At 38.2% G+C, this 25,448-nt stretch overlaps 1 protein-coding gene across 6 annotated transcripts in view; it reads left to right on the top strand.

The window, feature by feature from the left end:
- Positions 1 to 25,448, top strand: part of tshz1 (teashirt zinc finger homeobox 1) — a 283,121-nt gene that overhangs the window by 226,958 nt on the left and 30,715 nt on the right. For 3 of the 6 annotated variants that reach the window (XM_079590047.1, XM_079590049.1, XM_079590050.1), the window contains 4 exons: positions 16,824 to 16,902; positions 17,271 to 17,408; positions 18,749 to 21,285; positions 22,937 to 23,452. In XM_079590047.1, the coding sequence (XP_079446173.1) occupies positions 23,413 to 23,452 (40 nt within the window). In that variant the 5' untranslated portion in view covers positions 16,824 to 16,902; positions 17,271 to 17,408; positions 18,749 to 21,285; positions 22,937 to 23,412. Of the gene's footprint in view, positions 1 to 16,823; positions 16,903 to 17,270; positions 17,409 to 18,748; positions 21,286 to 22,936; positions 23,453 to 25,448 lie in introns of those variants that run through there. The other 3 variants (XM_079590045.1, XM_079590048.1, XM_079590046.1) reach the window with 3 other exon arrangements.

The raw sequence follows: 25,448 nt of genomic DNA on the forward strand, positions 1-25,448 counted from the left end.
AATGTTTGGGTCGATTATCCATTTAGGATGATCTTTTGTGTGTGTGTGTGTGTGTGTGTGTGTGTGTGTGTGTGTGTGTGTGTGTGTGTGTGTGTGTGTGTGTGTGTGTGTGTGTGTGTGTGTGTGTGTGTGTGTGTGTGTGTGTGTGTGTGTGTGTGTGTGTGTGTGTGTGTGTGTGTGTGTGTGTGTGTGTGTGTGTGTGTGTGTGTGTGTGTGTGTGTGTGTGTGTGTGTGTGTGTGTGTGTGTGTGACAGGTCTGATAACAGCTCTGATAATAACTCTGATAATAATTGCTCTGATAACAGAAAAGTAATGGTTACACCACTGTTCAGAATTTTGGGGTCGGTAAGATTTTTTTGTTTTTGATAGATATTTCTTATGCTCACCAAGGCTGAATTAATTTGATCATAATACAGCAAAAACAGTAATCATTTAAAATTTTATTACAATTTTAAATAGCTGTTTTCAATTCATTTGAAAATATAATTATTATTATAAAAAATATTTAATATTAACCCCCCGGAATGCGATTTCAGATTTTACCCCCCGAAACGCGGTTTGAGTAACAATTGGGTTTTGTTGTGAAAACCTGGCAACCCTTACCTCACCTACTGTACTGTATACATACAAGTGCGGTGGGAGAGAACAAAGTTCTTCAGTAGTTGTGGAACTGGCTGTCAAAGCTATTTTATTCACTTTAAACATTTGACGAAGTGATTATTTTCTCTTTAATACAGATGATACTAAGTCATTAGAGTCCGCTATGATAGTGATTATAACTTTATCTAGCTTGTTTGGTAGCTTGTTGGATAATAAGTCTAATATTTGGCTAATATTTGTAGATCTACCGTTGTGTTGTGTTTTGCTCAATGTGATGTTAAGTGGCAGAGCAGTGGGCTTTCTGCAGTTGAATATCTATGTAAGAGACGTTCTCTGTCCCAGACAAAACCTAAAATACTATGTGGTGGACGCAATATAATTTAATAATTATAATATGGCTGTGTAGTGAACCTATGAACCGAACTCATATTTTAACAACTATCGCTTTGTGTTGTTTGCCACTGTACACATATCATTACAAGTATAATTTTGGCTGTATTATTTGTGTCCCCTTCAAAATTGCTCTTTTGTTTAAAAAAACTAAAAAAACTTTGTTTAGTTAAAAAAAGCTCTATGCATGCACCCACACAGAGTGACACTCAGAAGACTAAAGAAAGGTCTGATAACAGGTTGTACTACAAAGAGTGCAGGTAAAAAGCTAAAATATATGGTCAGTAGTTCACTCTAAGCAGAAATTAATTACGTAACCTATTGCAGAGTGCTTCAAAAGTTCACCGTGCATGAAAAAATTACTATGGGCTACCTTCACCTTTATGGGATCGTAAAAATTATACTGTTGTACTTAAATTTTTTAATAAAGTGACAGAACATTTATTAAGACTGGCATATGTTGATAATCTAAGGAACAGGCATCGAGTCTTAAAACACAGTCCGAGTCTGGTCTAGTGTCGCTTCTCAAAGGTCAATAATATTTTTATAATACACCTTTAATGGTTTCTCTCCTCATAGGGGACTTCCTCAAGATGCAGAGTAGGGCACATAAATGAAAAGCACAATCGTTAAATGATCTTCCAAATGAGGAAAGTGTAAAATATGACCCAGATATAATATGAGAGGCCTCAAAGTAATGTCTGCAGACAATGTGTGATATACAACGTGGTGTGTGTATGTGTGGAATCAAGGAATGGAAGGTCTGTATTGTGATCAGATGAGGTTTGGTGTAGATCAGAGCTCGACCCGTCTCCTGTGGGATTTAAGCGTCCTGGTGTCAACTGAGGAACGTGTACACACTACACTTGTTATTGGGTGACTCAATAAGATGCAAGATTGGGAAATCCTGTGTATGCCATGTGAGATCACAGCATCAGAGACTGTCTACATGTTGTTTAATCTATGTCTGAGTTGTATAGTGTACAAACTGGTTGAAAATGTGCTCTTTGACAAAGCGCAATCTAGGTTTTGCAACTCTAAATCTAGGTTTTCAAAAACAATAGCCCAATTTCAGGTTGGTTGGCAAAACAATTTTACTGTGTGGAGAAAAAATATTTTACCTCATGAAACCAGGATGCTACAGGTTAAAAGCTTCAGAAAGTGTCAAATATTCAATAAAAACTCAGCAAATGTGGAGACCGTGTGATCACACTCCTCTAAAATATTTATTAAGATGGCTCAGCTGTGGTTGGATTGTTATTTGTGCATGAGCAGAGACGTGTTTAGCGTGAGCAGTTTAGATGCAGCGCAGCCCCTACAGCCGAATGAAGCCCTGCGCCCACAGACATGCCTGACTCTCCCATCAGGCCTTGCTGCCTGCGTCTGACAACACTCCAGCCTGTTAAGGTCAAGACCAACAGAGTGTCAGCGAGGATGATGATGATGTATTTTTTGACTCCCTCGTTTTTTTCCCCTCCTGTCTACTCGACTTTATACTTTCTCCTTGTGCCAGTGTCAGCGGTCCATCTGCCCGCTGCCGACTCAAACCCCGGCACGGGCGCGGTGATCCGTCTGAACCCTGTTCCCAGCGAAAGCCCCCCCCCCCACTCCCACTCCTCCTCCGCAGGCCTGCCATCATCGCCACCCCCCCCCCCTTCAAAACCGCGATTGTGTGAACATGAGAACACACAAATATCCACATATGCCACCAAACTCGTGTCAGGTAAACCACAACAATTACAATCTCACAGTCATAATGAAACGGTGACAAAATTATGCCCTCCGATCCCCCCGAGAGTCACAAGATTTTAATATCTGACATTTCTGCACATTGACACTTGTGCGGCAGCATCTGCTGCCATGGCTGTGAAATCCACTCTTCTGCGGTGTCTGTGAGTGGGAGTGTGTGCGCGCGCTCTTGTTTCTGTAAATATATATACATGTGCGTTTCTGTGTGTATTTCAAGATTTGTGCATGTGGTCCAATATATGGATGTACAACCTATAGTGAGCTGCTTAAGATACCTCATTTTGGACAAATTCTTTTGAAATGTATCTTTCAAAGAGAAGACAATGCATTTTGTTAAAAAATAAAGTCAAAGCAAAAGAAAATTAAAATTTTCTCAGTGTTTCTTTAGCATCATTTAAATAGTATTATAGTTCTGTCAGGACCACTATCGTCAAATACGATTGACAATTACAACATAATTCGAGAATTTATTCCGATTCAAGGGGAATCAGAATACCAAATCCTGACTGGGCGAGAGGAGGAGCTGGGGATGGAGGAGGGTAATTCACTCCTGTGAAAGCGATATCTGCTGATAATACTGAAGGAGCTTATATATGTATACGGTGATGGGTGTCGTATTCCTATAGGTAGACGTGGATCAGCTGAGAGTCAGCTGATGCGAGCTTGACTAACGTGACCTGCCAGAACTGACGCTACGCTTGATTATTATTCATATTTGAAATAGCTTTTGTTTTTATATTTTCAGTTTTAATTTTAATTTTATTATATACTTTTGTCATTTCTATTATTTTTATATATATATATATTTCTATTATTATTTCTATTTTACTTTAATTTATTTTATTCGACTTTTAGCAAGTTTGTACTTATTTTAGTACTTCAACTTAAACTCCAAAATTCTGATTTGTGTTTGTTTTTCATGTAATATTTATATTTTATTTCATTAAATCTTTGTTTCAATTACAGAGAACTTTTAATAGTTTTAGTTAACACTTAACACTTGTTTTTTATTTAAAAATACAGTTATATAAATAATAAAAAGGGGTTATTTTACCCAATATTTGTGTGTGCTATGTTTTTGCTTAAAGGAGAACTCCGGTCAATTTTAACATTGAGCTCATTTTTTTGTAAATTTGGAGTGCTGTCAATACAGAGAACAACGACAAAATCGAGTCGAGTTCACGCGCATAGGTTTAGTTACCTATGATCACGCGCGTGAACTCGACAATCGACTACTTTGGACTTCGACCGAAAACAGGATGTAAATACAGGTATTTGCGCTGGCTGAAATAACTCATTTTTATTCATATCTTTCACATCTATTGTTACAATGTTAAAATTGACCGGAGTTCTCCTATTGACCGGAGTTCTCCGGAGTATGTTACTGTTAGCTTAGCAACATTCTAATTGACATTTAGGGTACGTTTACACAACAGCAATGCACTTAAAATGGAAATGTTTTTCCTTTGCGCTTTTCCCGTACATCACGGCAATGTTGTCAAAACAGTCCCTGTTCACATGGGGCTATAAAACGCTAAAACGCGATAGACTAAAAAAACGTTTTATTATGCATGCCAGTCCAGTAGTTGGCATTGGCGATAAAGAAACACTACACGCCTAATTTGCTTTTTTGTAGTTCACACAGAGCCGATAACAGAGTATTTTTCAAAATCTTGTACCTTGAATCCGTTTTGAAAAGTTTGCGTTTTCAGGCCCCCAAAACAGTGTTGTTGTGTTGGCTAAATAAACGACCAAAACACATAAAAGTTCTCAGTTTTTAGTTGAAAACAGTGTAGTGTAAATGACCTCTAAAGTGACAATTGCATTTAAAATATACACTACATCCCTTCTGGCATTCCCTTGGGATCGAACCCATGACCTTGGTGTTGCTAGCGCTATGCTCTAATGTTTGTGCTAACAAAATGCTAATAATAATAATATAAATAAACTTCTCAAGCTTCTCAAAGCACTGTACACAATATACAAATACAGTTAATAAAAGTAAAAAGTAAGTGTAAGCATCATAATTTTGAAATCAACCCGGAACATAACTGGGAGCCAATGCAAGTATTCCAAAACCAGAGTAATATGATTGCATATCCTGGATCCATTTAAGATCCTGGTAGCCGCATTTTGTAAGTATTGCAACTCGAGTTGCAAACTGTTTTCTTGAACATGACATTGAGTTCACTATACTCAAATGACCTCCACGGTCACCAGATCACAATCCAATAGAGCACCTTTGGGATGTGATGGAACGGGAGATTCGCATCAAGTACAGTCAACCCAAAATTTATTCAGACACCTTGCTATTCTCACTTACATAAATGAACTATAGTGTCCTGCATCCACTATTAAAAAAATAAAATAAAATAAAAATCTGGTGTCTGAATAAGTTTTGGTTTGACTGTATGTGAAGCCGACAAATCTGCAGCAACTGTGTGATGCTATCCAGTCAATATGGACCAAAATCTCCTTGTTGCATCTATGCCACGAAGAAACCCAGTACTAGCAAGGTGTACCTAATAAAGTGGCCTGTGAGTATATATATTCCCAGTTGTGTATAATAAAAAAACAAAATGATACGTTATATTTAAATTTCGGGAAAAACTCAAGAAACCAGCAACTCTAATGGAGAACTCCATTGAAAATAGTTCTGGGGAGTGCTATTCATGTGGCACTGCTTATGTATAGTGTTCCTAATTAGTCAGGATTCCGTCTTAGAAGGCAGCTGCCCATGTAGGCAGCATGCAGTACGACAGCTCACTAGCTCTAGGAACATGTGCACCTTATGTGTTTGTCTATTTGTGGCTATGTGTGTGTGAGCGCTACATATAACATATCAGTGTGTCTACACATAATTAGACCTCACCACCCGAACCAGCAGTCAGACTGCCAGTCGCTGGGATTGAATGAGGAAGACACTGGGCTGAACAGTAGAGTTCCATAAACACCTCTGGGTTTGAGTTTAAGTGTTTGAGACTGCTGCCTTAGGGTGACATGAGCGTGTGTGATTCTGAGTGGGAGCCCGGAGCTAAAGGCTGAGGGCGGCATGAAAGATACGCTGGCGTTTCCCTTCTGCCACAGGCTGCACACTTTCCCAGTTCTCCCCACAGAGCAGCCTCACTCTTCCCCTGCAAAGCTGTCAGTGCCACTTCAGCGATGCCGCTTGTCTTTGTTCCAGTCAGACGAGGATGATACAGATGAGAAGATAGATAAGATAGACTGCAGGCTGGAGAGGAAGTGTCGGCCGCTGTTTGGGAGTCTGTGGTTTGAAACGCCTTGCGCGTGGTTTCTGGTGGCGCGGAGGAAGTGCTAAATTGAATCTGTGCTCTGTGTAGTGTGAACTACTCGACACATCTTAACGTCTTAACTCAAAGCCCCCTTGCCAACTCGACACATCGAAGACGTTCTCACCTCTTGCATTATATAACTATTTCAGGCCGATGTAAGAGGAAGGGCCCTATATATACACACAATCAGAAGTGGTGTAGTAGAGAAATGGTTAAATGCAATAATAACAACTATAACAAATCTTATAATAGACTAAAGAGAAGGAAGGCTGCATAAATAGGATGCGATTATATCTTGGTCACATGCAAAGAAAAACAAGCAAAATCATGCAGGAAAAAAACTACTGGACACATAAATTAAATGCAGTATTTTTACATTTCATATATATGTACAGTATTTTAATATAAACTGAAATGTATATATTTTATGTGTGTATTTGTATCAAATTCAATTTAAATATAAAGTATATCTTTTTTTTAGTTGTACACAGCTGCGAATATACAGTATATACTCACAGGCCACTTTATTAGGTACACTCGTACCGGGGTTGAACCTTCAGAACTGCCTTAATTCTTTGTAGCATACAGTAGATTCAACAAGGTGCTAGAATTTTGGTCTATATTGACATGATAGCATCGTGCAGTTGCTGCAGATTTGTCGGCTGCACATTCATGATGCGAATCTCCCGTTCCATCACATCCCAAAGGTGCTCTATTAGATTGAGATCTGGTGACTGGAGGCTGGTTGAGTTTAGTGAACTCATTGTCATGTTCAAGAAACCAGTGTGAGATGATTTGAGCTCTGTGACATTATTGCATTATTGTGTATTTTATATATTTGCACTATTATTAGTGCATTATTCTGCTGGAAGTAGTCATCAGAAGATGGGTACACAGTGGTCATAAAGGGATGGTCATGGTCAGCTATAATACTCAGTTAAAACTGTGGCATTTAAACAATGCTCAATTGGTACAAAGGGGCTCAAAGTGTGCCAAGAAAACATCCCCCCTGAACCGTTGATACAAGGCAGGATGGATCCAAGCTTTCATGTTTTTTACGCCCAATTCTGACCCGACCATCTAAATGTTGCAGCAGAAATTGAGACTCATCAGACCAGGCAATGTTTTTACAATCTTCTATTGTCCAATTTTGGTAACCCCATGTGAGTTCTTAGCTGACATGAGTGGCACCTAGTGTGGTCTTGTGCTGCTGTAGTCCAACTACTTCAAGGTTCGATGGGAACATTCAGAGATGCTCTTCTGCAGACCACAGTTGTAAAGAGTGGCTATTCGAGTTACTGTTGCCTTTCTATCAGCTAGAACCAGTCTGGCCATTCTCCTTTGACCTCTGGCATCAACAAGGCATTTTCACCCACAGAACTTCCACTCACTGGATATTTTCTCTTTTTCTGACCATTTTCTGTAAACCCTAGAGATGGTTGTGCGTGAAAATGCCAGTAGATCAGCACTTTCTGAAATACTCAGACCAGCCCTTCTGCCACCAACGATCATGCCATGTTCAAAGCCACTTAAATCTCCTTTTCCCCCATTTTGATGATCTGTTTGAACCTCAGGAGCTCATGTTGATCATGTCTACATGCCTAAATGCATTGAGCTGCTGCCATTTGATTAGATATTGAACAAGTGTCCTTAAGAAAGTGGCTGTTGAGAGTACCATATACAGTATGTATATAAATAAACAATCAATTATGTTTTGTTTTTTTACATAACTATCTCCCTCTGTCTCTCTCTAAACACACACACACACACACACACACACACACACACACACACACACACACACACACACACACACACACACACACACACACACCATGTTCATTCAATATATTTTATATGCACAAGAATTTTCAGTTATTTTTATAAATGTACCCCTAGACACATACACGAAGACCCACTAAGTCATTAAAAGTTTTTATTTTCCTCTCGTCATGTCGTCCCTCTTCAAGTGAACAGGGTGAGCCAGGACCACCACTGTTGCCCCCTCAAAAAGGCACAAGAACGTCTTTTTATTTAGTCTTACCTGAGCTTCTTAGGTTAAACAAGGTATTTCCATGAGTCGTTTTAAATGGTAAACATACTCTAAACACGTACTGCTACATGATAGTTCCTGTATTTTAGTGAACAGAAAATCTTTTGTCTGGTGAGGAGACATTAATTTATCTTTGCAGTGGGCCTTGACTGCGGTAATTGTTGTGTGAGGGCAGGCGGTGTGCCGAGTCAATCTCTCTCTCTCTCTCTCTCTCTCTCTCTCTCTCTCTCTCTTTCAGGCACGTAGATTCACTCTTTCCGACACGCGTGTGCATGCAAGAATGAGTCAAAATGACTTATCCAGCGGGGGATGTATTAACACTTCATATCCATAAAATCAAACCTGCAGCATGTCATGTCGAGCACATCAGTCAGAATGGAGCACCAACACAAAATAAATATTCCAATTTCAGGACCAAAATAGCTTTGAAAGACCTAAAGAGAGTATTAATAGTGTAGGCATATTATATTAAAGTACCCTACAGCCTCTGCGTGTCTTTGTGTTTGCGGTGTCTTCCTGGAGAGCATCTGAAGCCCTTGAATTGTGGTACTGAATGGAACGTTGAATATGAGAATGTATGTTTGATGCTTTGTTTTCTCTTTCTATAGTACATTTTGTAGGCAATTTGTGATTTTCAGTATAGCCAAGTATAGCCTACGCTTACAAATATTCACCATGGTAACCATAGTTTCCACTAAAATATCCTAGTTACCATTACTACAGTTATTGCTTTTGCATCAAAATGGTGTTAAGTCGATATTAGCCACTACTGATATCACAAAAGGAAAGACTACTATTTAAATGGGATCCCAAATGAATTTAATATAAATTTACAGTAGTAGTGACTGTAGAAAATGGTATTTTGGCATAAATATTACATGTCATGGCAAACCTTTATACTTAAGAAATGTGCCTTATTTCAGAGGAAAACGGGATGTCGGATGATGCTAGATTGTAAAAAGTCTCACTATGACACCAAAATATTGCATAAAAAGTATATATTTTACGAAATATTACAGATGTTTCTTTAGAATTCACGCATTAATGAATCGTTCAAGAACACCCTGGTGCATTAGAAAAAGCAAATAAGGGGAATTTATATTTTGACTTCAACATGCTGCTTTTTTGTAATTGTAAGGTATAAGTGACTGACCGTCATGATTTAATGAACAAATAATTTTGAAAATAATTAGCAATTTAAAAAAATCATGTATTATTAAATTAGGAAAGGACTTTCTGCCTAAACTCTATCCATATTTCACTGCTGTCAAGCAACCAATAACATCTTCCTAAAAATTACTCATAATCAAAACCCTCATGCGGTCATGATTCTTCATAATCAACCGAAATACTCTGACATCCCTTTTTCGCTTTCCCCAAATTTCTCTCTGAATCTCCCCGTGAGCTCGCAGCAAACATCTCAGGAGTGTTTTCCACTGCTTGTGCTATTGAGGCTAAACAATTTCACTGCACTAATTGGCCAATGTCAGGCGTGACACTAGGATAAACAAACGCTGCTCAGGAAAACTGAGACAAATGTTGGCTAATTAAACTGATGGGGGAGAGAAAAAAGCTGACAAAAAAATTAGAAAAGAGGAAGAGAAAAAAAATCCCACCATGTGAGGCAGGCTTCCCATTTCGAAACGTCTCTGCTCCTCTAATTAGTCTTTATTTGGCAAACGGGAGAATGAAATAAATATATGCCGAGGTAAATAAATAAAAGCGTTTGAGCGGCAAAAGTCAAAAAACGATTTTTGCGGCGTTTTGCAACGAAGACCTTTGAAAGAGGACAAAACGGGGTTGTTTTAGCGAAGGCCTCAGATCTGCCGTGTGATCGCCTCCCTTCTTCTCTTCATCATCTCGTTCGCCATTTAATCACTTCTGTCAATTTGTTACTCTCTGTCTCGTTTGTGGAATAAACAGTCACGGCATGACGACGGACCTTGGCTTTGTTTGCGTTGGACTTTGAGATGCGCTGGCACACACAAATGTGTTTCTGTTACCTCTGTTTCTAAATCATTTCTCGGTCTCTCCTTCCATAATCTTTCATGCTGTCTCTCTCCCTGTCTCAATTCCTGGTTTTACCACCCCCGCTCCACCACCTCCTACTCCGGAGCGCGTGTCACTGGATGTTTATAGGCTGTTGTTTTCGACGCTGATGACCATTGTCACACAGTGTTTCTATTACCCATCTGCCCTGATGGATGGCCTCTCTCTGCGCTCATGCTGATAGGAGTGTCCTTGATCAGCAGAGGAAGAGAGAGAGAGAGAGAGAGAGAGAGAGAGAGAGAGAGGAGGAGGAGGGCTGGCTGAGGTGGGGTTGGCACTACCTGTCCATCCACGGTCTCGGCAGACTGCAAACTTCAGCCGTGACACGTGTAGATCAGCCCACTTACAGACGCGTGGTGACACGCCGGTTGTAAATTGGGCCGCTGCCAGCTGAGGTGGGTGTGGACGCCGAGTCCCTTTCACTGTTTAATTGGCAACCAGCAGTCTGATGAGGACGGCACCGTCTTTGCCGTACAGCTGTATTGAAGGAATCCGCGGGACAATGGAGATGTAACAGGCCAAAGCTTTAATTAAAGACATAAGTTGGGTGTCTCTGCTGCACTTCTGTATTTTGCGAATATCTGCAGAAGTTGTTTTTGTTTGAAGCGCAAATGTAAATAGCAAGACTGCCAATCCAAGTTTGGAAAATACAGATTTTCATTTGAAACGTTGATTCTTGAAATCCCAAATATTACCTTTACACCTAAATCTGGTTAAGGAAGAAATGACTCTTATGAACTGGCACAATACAGTGTGACCAGTGTTGTTTGATTTAGGAACAAATGAGTTATTTTAATGAATCATCCAAAAATTACTTCTTAAATATATAAAATTGTAGTATTTTAATAAAAGACATTAGAAACAATATTTTATATTATATGTAGGCCTAATATTAATATATATTATATTTATTTTTATAAATGTGTGTGCGTGTCTCTCTCTCTCTATATATATATATATATATATATATATATATATATAATACACAATTGAACGGCATAGCTTAGGCCATTATGTTAATTCTTTAAATTATTATTTTTGTAATGCACTAAATTAAAGTCCCCCTGAAAATCAAGCTTTTTATGTTGTTTTTAGGTCAAAGTCTCAAAAACGTGGATTGTAATCGCTGGTGTTTCTGACGTCACAAACTACCTTGTAACCAATCAGGTCAACGAGTGGATCTCTGAGCTGGTGTCAGTGAGTGGAGGCGGGGCTAATTTGCATATTCATAGAACCGCGTATACTAAATGAAGCAATATTGTAGAGTTACATTCAAACTATGTAAGGCAGGGCCATTTTTTACAAGAAAAACACTTTTAAAAATGTAATTTTGGTGATCAAAGATGAGTTTTAAGGTGAAACAATATTGACTACAGGGGGACTTTATGAATCGTTGAAAAAGACTTAAATATATATAATTTTTATAAAATGCATTAAAATAATATATTTTATAATACATAATTGTATTAAATTGTAAATGTAATATGTATATATATATATATATATATACATATATATATATATACATATATATATATATATATATATATATATTTATATATTTATATATACATACATACATACATACCGGTATATAGGGGTGGTATAACAGTTCAAATAGCTCACGGTTCGGTTTGTATCACAGTTTTAGGGTCACCGTACACAGTTTGGTACGGTTCAGTATGTGTTATAATCAGGGAAAAAATTACTTCTGTCAAATAAAAATAAAGAAAATAAGAACAAACTAGCGACACACAACAACACAAATAAATACAATAGAGCAAAGAAACAAATAAAATAAACAGTGCTTTTCAGGTAGGTCTAACTGTAGTTTTCAGGTACGGAAATTGAATGAAGTAATCAAACGTAAAATAACATTGCATATTTTACTGTATAAATTAAAGATGAATCATTATTAAAGTTACGAAAGATATTCAGTCAAGAGCAGTGACCCAGCAAGCAATAGCCATAATTTCAACGACTCTGTTAACTATAGACCCGATAAAGTCCGACTTTGAGTAACAAACTCCTAGCTAAAATAACCTTGAATTTGGTTACATGTCATTTTTGCCAAAATAACTTGCGAGATTTATGGTATTCCATCATGTAAGCAAAGTCAACAGTGATTACAAGGTGTTTGGTTTCATTTCTTTGACATGTTTTCTAATTGATGACTAGTCTATTCTTGGGCTTTGGTTAGACATCTATTACATTTTCACTGACAGCCCAAATTTCACCTTGTTTTAGCCTAGATGTCAGGGCTGTGTTTGGACGGCTACTGTACGTCTTTAAACGCAAAATTGCTAGCTGGGGAGTGATTTCCCTGTCTTTTGTTGTTTGATTAACATTACTCACCAAGACAGACATGTTGACATAATTTTTTGTGATTCAAATTGTTGAATTTGCCGCTGTCTGAGACACGCCTTTCCGTGTGCGCAGTTTGGATGAGCACAAAAATCTTTTCAGCACGTGCCAAGTTATCATTCTCGTCTTCTTGCTCTTGAATATTTTAAATTGACAAGGCTTAAAAACATGTGCAAGTGAGTTTAGTTAGTTTGTGACATTGATCAGGTTTTACCAGCGCTCGCGTGCTATCAACACCCGGATGATGACGGCGTAAATGACTGGTCATGTTCGAGCATTCGGCACTCACATTGAACAAGTTTACAAATAGTGACGTGTGTATCCATTGACAGAAACATAGGCCTACATTAGCGGAACTCTATTGGTCTGTTTTACGCATTGTTATTTTCAACAATCCATATTAAATATATGCGTTGTCAGATTTGAGATTAAACGCGGTGCAAGTGCGTGCCGAACCATGGGTGGAGAACGGTACGCTTACATTTTTTTACCGAGAACGTTATGTGTGTGTGTGTTATATCGTTAATGTTAATATTTTGTTATGTAGCCTACATTAAAAGGTTCCCAGAATTTGTTTCATATGTAAGCTGAAGTGACATTATTGAAAAACGTCCAAATGGTTTGGATTTCAATAGAGCTTGTGAATCAGAACCAAATAGAATCAGAAAATCTGTACAAATTAGCTTCAATATATGCACTATATATATATATATATATATATATATATATATATATAGTGCATATATTGAATCAGAAAATCTGTACAAATTAGCTTCAATATATGCACTATATATATATATATATATATATATTTCTGGAAACATGTATTACATGCACATTCTTAACCATTCTTTATTTTTTCAGAATTTTGCGTCCCAAGTTAAAAAGAGTAAAATAAACGCATGTCAAGGTGCCTACCTTCAGAACCATTCTTCTGCAGCTGTTGAACTCAAGAACACGTCCTGTTTGCACAGCCCGTATAAGTATGTATTTGAAGCATGACATGAAAAGGGTTTAAAAACGTATGGTTAGGATGAGGTCACTTTAAAAAATGGATTGTGCGCCATATGCGGAGTCGTTTCGAGTGTGTTTGGCTGTTTCATCTCTGATAAGAGTCATATTAATGATATTCTGTGTGGGAACAATGATAGCAGCGATTTGCCTCAGCATTGTCATTTACTGATTGATTATCCAGTGATTTATGTTTTAATATAAAGGGGGGGCCGCACCAGAGCACATAATACAATATCCACAGTTAAAATAACTTAACGAGCTGGAGGGAGAGAAAAAACAATGAAATTTTAAATGGATAGAACAGCTTATCAGTTATGACCCCTCTACATATACACTCTACGCGGGTGCGTATGTGTACATGAATAAGAGACAGAGAGAAAGCAGGAGATTGAGAGCGAGCGAGTGTGTTTCCTCTGTAGACAGTAGGCTGATGATGAATTTTTAAACAGATCACACTGATAATTGTATTTCATATCTGTCAGTGAGGAGGAGACTGGCCACTGAGATGCTATTTATGTCAGCGCACCTCGCTCGGTACAGCCCTCAATAAAACTCAAATCACGAGGGAGATTGTTAAGTCTTCCTCAAGAATTATTAAATCGAAGGAAAATTTATGGATGACACTTTATAACAATTAATCAAGAGATGTTGATTAATAAAGTTATCCTCCTCCTCCGTTACAGCCGACGTCGGGCAGCTGAGCCGTGGTTGTCGTCACAGATATGGTTTTGTCATTCTCTCTGATTAATGCAGTCCTGAGAGACGCCTCCTTCTTTGCCCACCACACCCTCGACTTAAAGCAGCCCGACACACTCGAAACATTTTCTACCTGTTAACCTTGAGAAAATATTTGAATGAATGGGGCAACAGAGAGCGAAGGAGATCATGTGGGACTGACTGGAAAAAAAAAAATCAAAATGTAGATTTTGGAGAATGTCACCCAGCTAACCTTGTCACTGTGATTAGGCTACTGTGATTAATTAGTTTAATAAGATTGAGCATTTAGGTCAGAAGTTTGTGTATATGAGCCTTTTTTATTTTTAACTACTTTACAACCTAAAATCCCAACTAATATACAGGACATTAAAAAAAGTCAATCAATCAAAATAAATGATAGATAGATAGATAGATAGATAGATAGATAGATAGATAGATAGATAGATAGATAGAATTTTTAATGTACATATACTACATGAATAGGTAACACTATACAATAAGGTTAATTAGTTAACATGAACTAAGAATGAACAATACTTCTAGATCATTTATTAGTTCATATTAATTTCAACATTTACTAATACATTATTAAAATCTAAGTTGTATTTGTTAACATTAGTTAATGCACTGTGAACTACCATGAACAAAAAATGAACATCTGTATTTTTTATTAACTAACATTAACAAAGATTAATAAATACTGTAACAAATGTATTGCTCATTGTTAGTTCATGTTAGTTAATACATTAACTAATGTTAACTAATGAACCTTATTGTAAAGTGTTATGAATGCATGAATACATCAAAATATAAAAAAATTATAAACAAAGCAGATTAATTTTCAGAGCCTTCATTGCTCATATTTACAGAGGGTAGCAATAATTGCATCCACAGTAATAGTCCATTGCACTTCTGTATGTGTATTTGAATTAAAGCAGGAATGAATGGAGAAATTCAGTTGATGAGACCTCGAAGAAAGAGAAAAAAAACCTGGAAAACTGGCCAGTATTTGAGGAACAACAACAACAAAAAACCTCTCATTGAGAACGAAGCGGTACGCGTGAACGTTTGCAGGGTAGTTCGGGGTGGAGCAGGGCCGTATACGTCTGATTTGCTGATATAGCCTTGAGCCTGGCGTCATCAGTCGCTCCCGCTGCAGAGGCCATGGCAGAGCTAGCCGAGGCTTTTGGAAAGACAGGGACGGCGTTCAGGATCCTGCCAGGGTGTGGAGCGACAAACGCAGGGCCGGAAAACCTGGCCTGGTTCAACACCCGGATCAAAGGCAGTGAGACTCTATAGGGCCGTTTGTTTGAATCAGCCTATTTCTGGCAAAGAGAGTGAAGGGACGTTCAGTGTGGAACTGAAATGGTGCGTACGGAGTCTCCTCAGTGTTACATAAACCAAAACCCCTATATAAACACCTCCTGACTACTGAATTGTGTTTTGATAGGCAGCCATATCTGCTACTATAAACAGAAATGGCAGGTTTGGGCTGTGAGATGTGACCTGCGTTGGCTAGGCAAGCTTTTTTTTCCGGTTATATTTATCATATAATTCTTAAGACTCTAAGAATAATTTCCCCCATGTCTTTTCAGTGAAAAAGAAAAGAAAAAAACCCACTCATTTATTTGAATGTTCTCGAATGCACCATGTTTGGCATCGTGCAGGATATTTTAGCCGGTCAATGGAGAAAAGAGGAAAACATTTCTTGTTGTTCTTATTAATGCTTTTAGATCTTTTATAATAACAAACACATTTCCACTAAGCGTCAGAAGTAGAGCACTCCGAGCAGCTTTAGGGGGCTGTTTTTCTCTTTGTTGCATCAGTATAGAGGAGAGATCTCGCTCTAACTGAAACCCTCAGGCTATGAGTTTGACTGAAGCCGGGAAAAAAAAATCCTATTTTGTTTCTCTTAAAAACCATACATTATCAAAGGCGTCTCATGCATATCTTTGATCTAAAATGGTTACATCTTAATAATTATGGTTCAGAAGTATGAAAGAATCAAATGTTTCGAAATTGTTCACCGTCTTCGCCTTTTCCTGCGTGAAAATAAGACCTGGGGAGCAAACAAACAAACTAACAGATAAATAAAAACGGACAGAACTGCGCTGCTATATATTTAATGACGAGATCTAGAAAGAGGGGAAATGTCCTTTTTAAGAAAAAGGAATATAAATCACTCGTGTCTCATCTCGACCTTTGCACCGTTTCTTTCACTTTTTAAATTCATCCAGTCAATGAAACACTGAGAGAGACGTTTCCAGTAATCCTGCATGCTTAAATATGACTCCAGGAGTTTTATCTGCACCGCGTATTCCGGCCACTCTCTTTCCGAGCTTCTGCGGAAAAATGATGTTTTTACAGAACATTTCCCTTTGCAACCAATCAAAGAGGTGCAGTCAGTGGTAATGAAACAGGAAAACATTTCAGCACTCCTCTCTCCTCTTTAATGGCTGAAAAATGCTAATTGGAAGAAGACCGCATGTGTCAAAGAAAACAAAAGAGGTGGTACGGCAGGCAGCGGGACTCATGTTGGAGGATGGTATTTTGAAATGTGAAATGTGTCACTTAACTCCTGCTGAAACGCACAGGGTTTGGTGGGAAGGATCGAGGAATGGAAGCCCCTCCTGAACGTGGAGGTGCAGCGGAGCAGGAAGAGACGTTTATGAGGTAATAACCAGATACAGTCACACAGAGAATTAAAATCTGGTTGAGGAAACCTGAAAGAACCGGATAGGCAACTACAAACGGGTCACTGATTGTCATAAGCATCACTTGTTGCATGTATGCAAATATCGAAATAAAACATCCAGTTTAGGATTGTTTTAATTGAAGATGTCTATTGTAATACTAAAAATCTGTTTTGACAGCATCTGGACTTTAAAACACTTACTTTTAGCTGCATTTCAATCACGTTGTTTACAATGAATCAAATAAAAACATGTCTCGGAATCACATCATGTGTTGCACTAATTAAGCCTTATTTGTTATAAATCAATAATCATGCTATAAAACAACCTTTTCTCTATTATTTGAAGGGAGTAAAAAGACTTGAGGGATTCCACCACATGTCAGATTCTCAAGTCAAAGAAGTTTTGTGATCAGCATTTAGTCGAAAGTAGAAAAGTAATGAGTTACGTAAAGCTGTGTGATGGGCCTCCTTCCTCCAGAGAAAGGTGACATTTTAATTACCCTGCCTTATCTGATGGGTTTCAAGATATTCTTCCCAGTAAAAGCCTTCTCTTTATTATTTTTTGTATTATAAATTCTTAGCTTTCGCCTGTCAATGACTGTACAAAATTCATTTGACCCAGTCGTTGATTGAAGCTGAAAGTTTTTATATGGCATAAAATAGTTTTTATCAAAATCTCGTCAGTGTGAGAAGTGTCTCCTGCTTTTATGACAAAAGAGGAAAAAAAAATCCCTATGAAGGAATAATTGTGATAAAATAGATTTCTGACTTGAGTAATAAAAAAAACTTGCTCACTCGCTTTTTTTTACTATTACTTTCTTTTTTACACATGCAATCATCCTATTAATAATTTAAAAAGACTTTTCAAATGATAACAAAATACACCATAACTTTGTCCATTGTCCTTTATTTGCATGATTATATAAATAAAAAAACCAGCAAATTAATGCAAACCAGCAAAATGTATTTTATTTCAAACATTAAAATAAGAAGTAGCTTAAGAAACAGTAATTACTTAAACAGTGGAAAAACACAAATATATGTACTGGCTTAATACATTAAAATGTAAGACATAATAATAGCAGTGCTACAAAAGCTTAAGAATCAGTGGCAACAACAGCTGTTCCAGCGATACAGAACTGTAATTGTAATATTTCAACTTAAAAGTGATTGTAGAGATGTAGCAATATTAGTTTTAATAAACGTAATTGCAGTGTTGGCATGTAAACGGCTTTGATCATGATCACAGACGTATAAGGTTACACCACTGAGCCGTCCTGGAGTATTATTACCACTATTTGGGTTGCCGTGTTTTAAGTGCACACTTATAATTTTAGCAGTGACGTTAATACCCAAGCGATCATCGCCTTTAATAGCTGGGTGGCTTCATGTGCAATTGTGAACAGCTTTACAAAAAATAATTAATTATTAAAAAAATAATAGACAGGGACATATTTAAATATGCAAGTGTTGCTGACCTCTGACCTGTGGACTGCAAGACTGTCCTTTTTGAAGAACGGCAGCAACACCTGCAAGACAAGAACAACATTTGGGAAGCATAATCAATACATCTGAGTCACATGCGAGGTTAGGGTACTTTCTCGCAAGATTCACAAAACAAAGCTATTTCTGTAACCCCATGGGGGAGATATGCAGCTGAAAAATAATGCTGTATCCTGTAATTGGTATTGATCTTGCCTGCTGATTTTGTGAAATACATGATTATTAAAAAAAGATCACTTGACACACATATTTGCATAATGTGTTAAAGTTTTAGGAGAATTGTATGATTGCTTGCAAATGTTCTCTTATGTTTCTCCGCAGACTATTTACATTACCGCTGAAAGCCACAGTCCAGAATTAGTAAGTATGTGCATTTCCAACACGCATGACAACTGTATGATCAAGTCCTTTTTGAAATAAGAAAATATACCTTTTTTTGTCATTGTGACAGTCTATAGAGTTCCTCTACTCAAAAATACATCAGTGACAGCTGGCTATGTTTTTGTTTATAAACCTTCAGATCTCGCCATACAGATCTTTGGACACATATGACGGCATCCCGCCTCTTGTAGCGTGCGGGCAATTTGGATCATAATTTGTTGATGTGATGTGACATGCTACATATAAAAAAAAAACAAAAAAACGACTTCAAAGACTATCACCTCGAATCTCCCTCGGTTTTTCAGTTCCTTGTACCATCCGTCTGCGATCCCTTAAGCAGACAGCGTAATATTGAGACATGAAGAATTTCTTCAACGTATAATGTGCATTATAGCATGTCCTGGCATTTTAATGCAAATAGAGCCAGCTACAGTAAATAGCAGATCAGACTGAAATGCGTATAAATCTGAGGTTATTTTTCATAACATAAGAGAGACGAACCAAATCCATTTGCTTCAGTTTCTATAAAGTATAAACACATAAAAGCAGTGATAGCGAATCAGTTTAAAACACTATAAGACCATAAAAGGCATAAAATCTATCATCAGTCTGATGCTACTCTCTTAAAATACATTAAGTTAATAAATAAAAAATGTAAATACATATTTCTTAACACTGCATGGAGTTGGTGAGAACATACATATTTTATTTTTTACACAGCTCACTTATGCTTTAATGCTCATGTTTTCCAATCATTTCCAGTCATTAATTTAATAAGAGAACCACAGAACTTGTGTAGGAAAGACAAAAATTTGCATTTCTCCTATTGTAGGAGCTTTATCCAGCACTATAAGGCTGAAAATGACAGAGTTCAGACTCCACACGAACTGCTCAAAGTGCGTTGGCATTGCATCTTGAGCTTTACGCTTATGCTTGCGTGGCATTCCTTCAGGCATGGCCTTTTACAAAATAATAAAATGTCCTACACTGAATAAGATGATAGGTACACACAAACATTTAAACATTATGTATAGATAACTATTCCCAAAACACACAATAAACACGCATAAAACACGCATAAAACACACACACACACACACACACACACATACACACACACACACACACACACATATATGCCGACCTGTCAACACTAATGTTCACTACCAAAATCTTCTGGCACATGTTAATAAAATACAAAGCGCATAAATAAATATTTTTACTTATTTTTCACTGGATGGAAAAAGATGCAATAACAATTTAAGTTCTCTAACACATCAATTGAAAATACTGTAACTGTCTGTATATCTGATTATCTAAAATTATTTCAGTTCATCATCATAGAATGAGCACAGCTGGGTAATTCACTATGCCAAGACACACTCAGGTTTGGGTTTGGAGGAAGCCAGCATGATCAGCATGGATATTTTTGTCTACTACATAATTTTTTTATTTACACTTTACATTACAGTGTTAATGTTACAGTGAAATTTCTGATACCAATGAACAACATAAATCTAATATGTACTTATTTTGTAAATGTGTTTGCGCATTAATTTACTTATAAATACACAATATTATTTATGTTGCTTGTAATCACTTATATTAATATATGTTTAGCACAGTCAGGCATTGTTATATAAAGCATTACATCCCTTTTAAGTGCACACTAACAACACCATGAAGGGAATTTCAACACAATGCTGAATATCAAACATTAATTCTGGAGGACAATGAACTGCTCCAAACAAGAAAGAAAGAAAGAAAGAAAGATAACTGATTTGTAAGTCTATTAGGATAGAGCAAATAATGCACAATGATATAAATACCACGACAAAACAGCACAAAGCATTAATTTCTAGGGAATTGAAAAAAGTGTATTTCAGTCATACAGTTACAGTAAGAAACTGTTAAAGAAAAGTGGAAGAACAGCTAAAATTAGCTAGATGTATGTTTTTTAAATGTGTTTTTTTTACGGCAGCAATAATAAGATAAATCAATAATAAGAAGAATAGTAATAATTATTAGTATTATAAAAATACAGTTTTATAAAAGTTAAAATTAAGTCAACTGTTAGAAAATACACAGACATCTATTTATAACAAACGTTTATTTGAAAATGACGAGCTAATTATCATTGTACCTTTGTCTTGCACTGAGACAGAGAGATGTCTGTTGTTAACACGCAATAATCTCGGGAAACCGACGCATTTGTGCCCAGCGATGCTTCTGCCCTACAGCGGGAGGAATCTTGGCTTCTTTGAGCCCGATGAGTTTCTGATGGGAGATTGGTGACGTAAGAGCCATCAACAGCGACAGGCTGATCGAGGCAGTCGCGAGGATGGATAGATGGACAGATGTTGGGGCGGAACTTGGACATATTTTCACATTATTAGCCCCTACCGACAGGCGTACAGCATAAATGAACAGTTATATTGCAACTGGCAATAGCTCAAGGATGCGCAGCACCGTCAAAGGTAAGAACAAGATTTAAACGTCGCGTACAGAGATATAACGCTTCGGTGGTGGTGATGTATAATATCCTAGCCTGGCTTATTCATACATTTACTCTATACTAACAAATGTGTACACTCACCGGTATGCGGTGTGCAAGGCGAACCTCTCGCGTCGGTCCACAGGCTGAATTATCCGCTAAAATCGCAGCAGAATCCCCGCGCGGTGGTCGAAGAACATTCAAAATCCGTTAGAAACATCAGGCGACCGGAGCGAGCTAAGGCCACCTCAAAAAATTCACTCGGATTTCTCGCGTTCCCCTTCCGAGCGATTTAAAAACACACCCACCCACTCGCCAACTTACAGAAAGAGTGGACATTGCGTCAACGCTGGTTTAAAGACAAAAACAAAGTTGAGATTTAAGTGTGATTTTGGGGGGTGCCAGGTACACCGTGTCAACAAAGTACTGAAGAGCAGATATGCTGTGGACTTTTTTTACGGTTCGTAACCTAATAGGATCCGAAATGTCTAACACCGTGGCCTCGTTATTTAATTTGTGGATGTTTTGCAATTGATGAATAAGTAATGTGTAAGCGTTGTAGCTTGTTACGGTCATACTCAACTTGTTCCAGGAGTCCCTCCCCTTCCCGTGCAAAGTGTTCACTTCCTAGTAAGGTGTAACGAATCAATCTATAACTTCCAACTGTCCTTTTTTTTACGGGGATGGAAAAAAGGTCTCAAATAATTTCCTTTTAGCGCGTGAACGTCTGGAATAGTTCGGCTAACGTCATCGAGACAGATGAAGAAAACTGGCAAAAAGAATGAAAGACAGTGAAAGGATCAAAGAAATGTTGTTACGTGCATAAAAAACTGCTAAAATATCAGACCAAATCAAATTAAAGGTTTACAGCGGACACCCCTGCTTATGCGTTAATGTTTGCGCGTGACGTAAAACTTATTTTCACGATAACGACGAGAACAGAGCTAACTGTGAAAACTAGTAGCCTACAATCATAGTTCATTTTTGAATAGCACTATTTTTATTTTATTTTAATAAAAGCGTATACTGTGTGCATTAGTATGAATGGACAACATACAAACAAGTGATGTCTTCTCCAAAAAGGCAGGTCTTTCAAACGATCCTGTTTTGTGGGGAGGGAAAAAACAGAACAATTAAAAAGATTGACAGGTGGGTTTTCACTGTCAGAGTGACGCTCCGGAGGGGTGGAGTATAGAGAGAGAGGCAGGAAAGGCAACTCGATGTGTCTGTCTATCAGTTGAGACTGTCTGAACCGCTCACGCATCCTGAACGCGCGATACATATTTCAGCGAAGAGCCGCGAGACCAAGAACGCCGTTTCGCTCCCTGGAGTTTTTGTTTTTTTAAAAAGAGTAATTAGTTTACGTTCGTTGCGAAAGAGTGTGTTTTTTGTTTATATATCGCTCTGTAGTAAACGCGTCACGCTCGCCCGAATCAACTGTCCACATGTTTCCTTGAGCATGGACGGACAGTGTGTTTGGTGAATATCGGGAGGAGCACGAGCAGAGACTCTCCACTGCGCGCGTGGGGAATTTAGTCCGTTGAAAATGCGCACTGAGCTCGAGCCCCATTTGTGACTGACATTAACTGTCTCCTGTCTGCCTGTCTTTTCCCTTGGTTTTGTCCCGGTTTTAGGCTTTCCACCGAGCGAGAGGACGGAAATACAGTTGGACGGGCTCTCCATAACTGGAAGTTTCTTCCGTTTTGCTACAAACTATTGCCATAATCCAAGGAGAACCTAAGGAAGCGGTTTTTTTCTGTGTTTATGCGCCGTTAGACATGGACGGGAGATATATCTTGAGCTCTTGGCAATCATGCTATGACTTATAGCTAATTATTAAACCTGTCGGCCAGATACACCTTCATTTTTTTATTTTTACAGACATTTTAGTCTGTAAAAAAAACAACCTCTCAAGACCTATTGACCCCTCTAAGACTTTGCATCGGCTCAAAGTGACTTTTTAAAGAGGTGGAATAAAAAGACAGACTCCGAAGAGAAGAGGAACGCGTTAATACATGCTTTGTATTACATTTTTTGAAATTAATTCTTGTCCCCCGTCACTGGCATTTTGATTCTGTATGAGAAGTCAAGTGGAGGGTGGGACGACAGCATGCCGCGGAGAAAGCAGCAAGCGCCGAGGCGATCTTCAGGTAAGCGGTGCATGCATGTTTTGTTTACTAATATTAGTAGATAATAGATATGGGGGGGGGGAAAGACATACAATCACTCACACTTCGTTATTATGTGGGTTGAAATGCTTAATCCAAATAATGACTGCATTTTTTGACTTTTTGGTTTGTTTTATGTTAGTCTTTAACTTTTAAAGAATGTTAAAAACACCAGTAGTTTCATCATAATGCATTAATTCATTAGCAGAATGCATTAATTTATTTTAAAAGCCTATGTACGTTTTTTTTTTTTTTAAGTTGTGCCAAATTAAAACTTCCCACTCCACCGTGGCCTATGTAGTCGAGGAAAAATGTAGTTTCAAAGTGCTCCAGTTCGTCTATTTAGATGCGGATTGCCATCCTTGATTTGATGCTTGATTGATCGCCTGTCATGTGGCCGCCTTTGATCTATTCATTCCTGATAAACATCAGTAAATCATTCACCATGGAAACACGCATGCGCCGTGCGGCCGCAGCCACTCAAAGGACAACTTTTGCCCCCGTCGTGCGGGAAAATAGAGAAAGGAAAGAAGTTTTCGGCAGGGTTATACACTACTTTTTTTTCGTCATTCAAAGAGAGGGAGAGAAGAGGGGGGATAAGGGATTGCTGGGGCGTGTCAAGAGCACAAAATGTAGCAGGGAGAACATCTCTTCCCTGATAGATGTCACTGAGCAAGGCCTCTGCACTAAGATCTGTTTTCCTCTTAGCTCAATTTATTCATGTGAAATGTACCTGTGCTCTTTGATGTTACAAGACCGAGTGATTTCTGTTTTTAATGAATCTTCTATGAAGATCAAGAGAGCGGATCTCTGATTTGTTATGAACGCTGTTGGATTTTAATTTTGGGGCGATTAAACAAACTAGCCATTATATTTTAAACCATTTTGTTGTATTATACTAAGGGAGTTCCACTTTGTCCTTTTGGCATTCTCTTTTTCTTTTTTTTTCTTTTTTTCTGTTCCTTCGGTTTTTTTTCTTCTCCAATTTAATCTCTGTGACTAACAGGTCCATTCTCTACTGAATGAAGGCTCTCTTTCAAGTTCAAGCATCAGCAGAGTTACTGATCTGCAGAATTAGGCCCTGATATTTGACTGATGAGGGAACAGCCGACATACCAGACACACTGCTGTAACCGAGGTCGACTTCATGAGGGCTAACAACAAGTGCGATACATAGCTGACGTTTCATTCGTCTCAACTGACTAACATTTATTGTTCCTTCGTTTTTTTACGTTTACCTTTCTGCTCAGTGGAGGGAAATGGCATTTTTAAGGGATTATTTCGTCTCCCTGGCTGTATGGCGAGACTGACGTGGGGAGTTCGAAAGCTCACAGAGGTGAGATGGCGCCTGGTAATCTGACCTGGCAGCTCCTCCACAAAAACAAGCCATCAGCCCCCTCCACCTCAGCTGAATATTGATTTAATTTTCTCTATTCTGACAGGCATGTTCATCATTTGCTTTAATGGTCATTCAAAAGTTGGCAGGCACATTGTTTCCGTTTTTCCCAGAGCCTGACACTTTTCCCCCTCTCCATCAAAATATAAATGTTAGGAATTATTGATTGAGGGTATAAAAAGAAAAGCCGCTTAGCGTGACAAGGTGATTTGTTTTTACTTAAACTTCTAAATCACTCGAGCCGTCTGATTATTTTTTTTCCAAATTTTGCGCTGTGCACTAAAAGCACTTTCTACTGCCGCTCCACTTCTCTGTTATGCTCCACCTCTTTTAACGGATGAGTTTGCCTCGATTTGGTTGCTATCATTGCCATTGTTTGCTCTGAGTGATTTACATGCGTCGGCTGTGGGCTTAGGTCGTTTTGGTGCAGTGGGATCGGAGTGGCCCTCTCTGTGTTGGGCTGCTGCAGTCATTTGTATTTATTTGCTGGCTTTTCTCTGAAACAGACACGGGCCTCCCACGTAGAGCACAGACTGTGTCTGTGAGTTTGAGCTCTAGCAGAGAGGAGAGGAGCCAGGGGAG

This window comes from Phoxinus phoxinus (genome assembly GCF_949152265.1).
Source record: "Phoxinus phoxinus genome assembly, chromosome: 19".
Taxonomy (NCBI): Eukaryota; Metazoa; Chordata; class Actinopteri; order Cypriniformes; family Leuciscidae; genus Phoxinus; species Phoxinus phoxinus.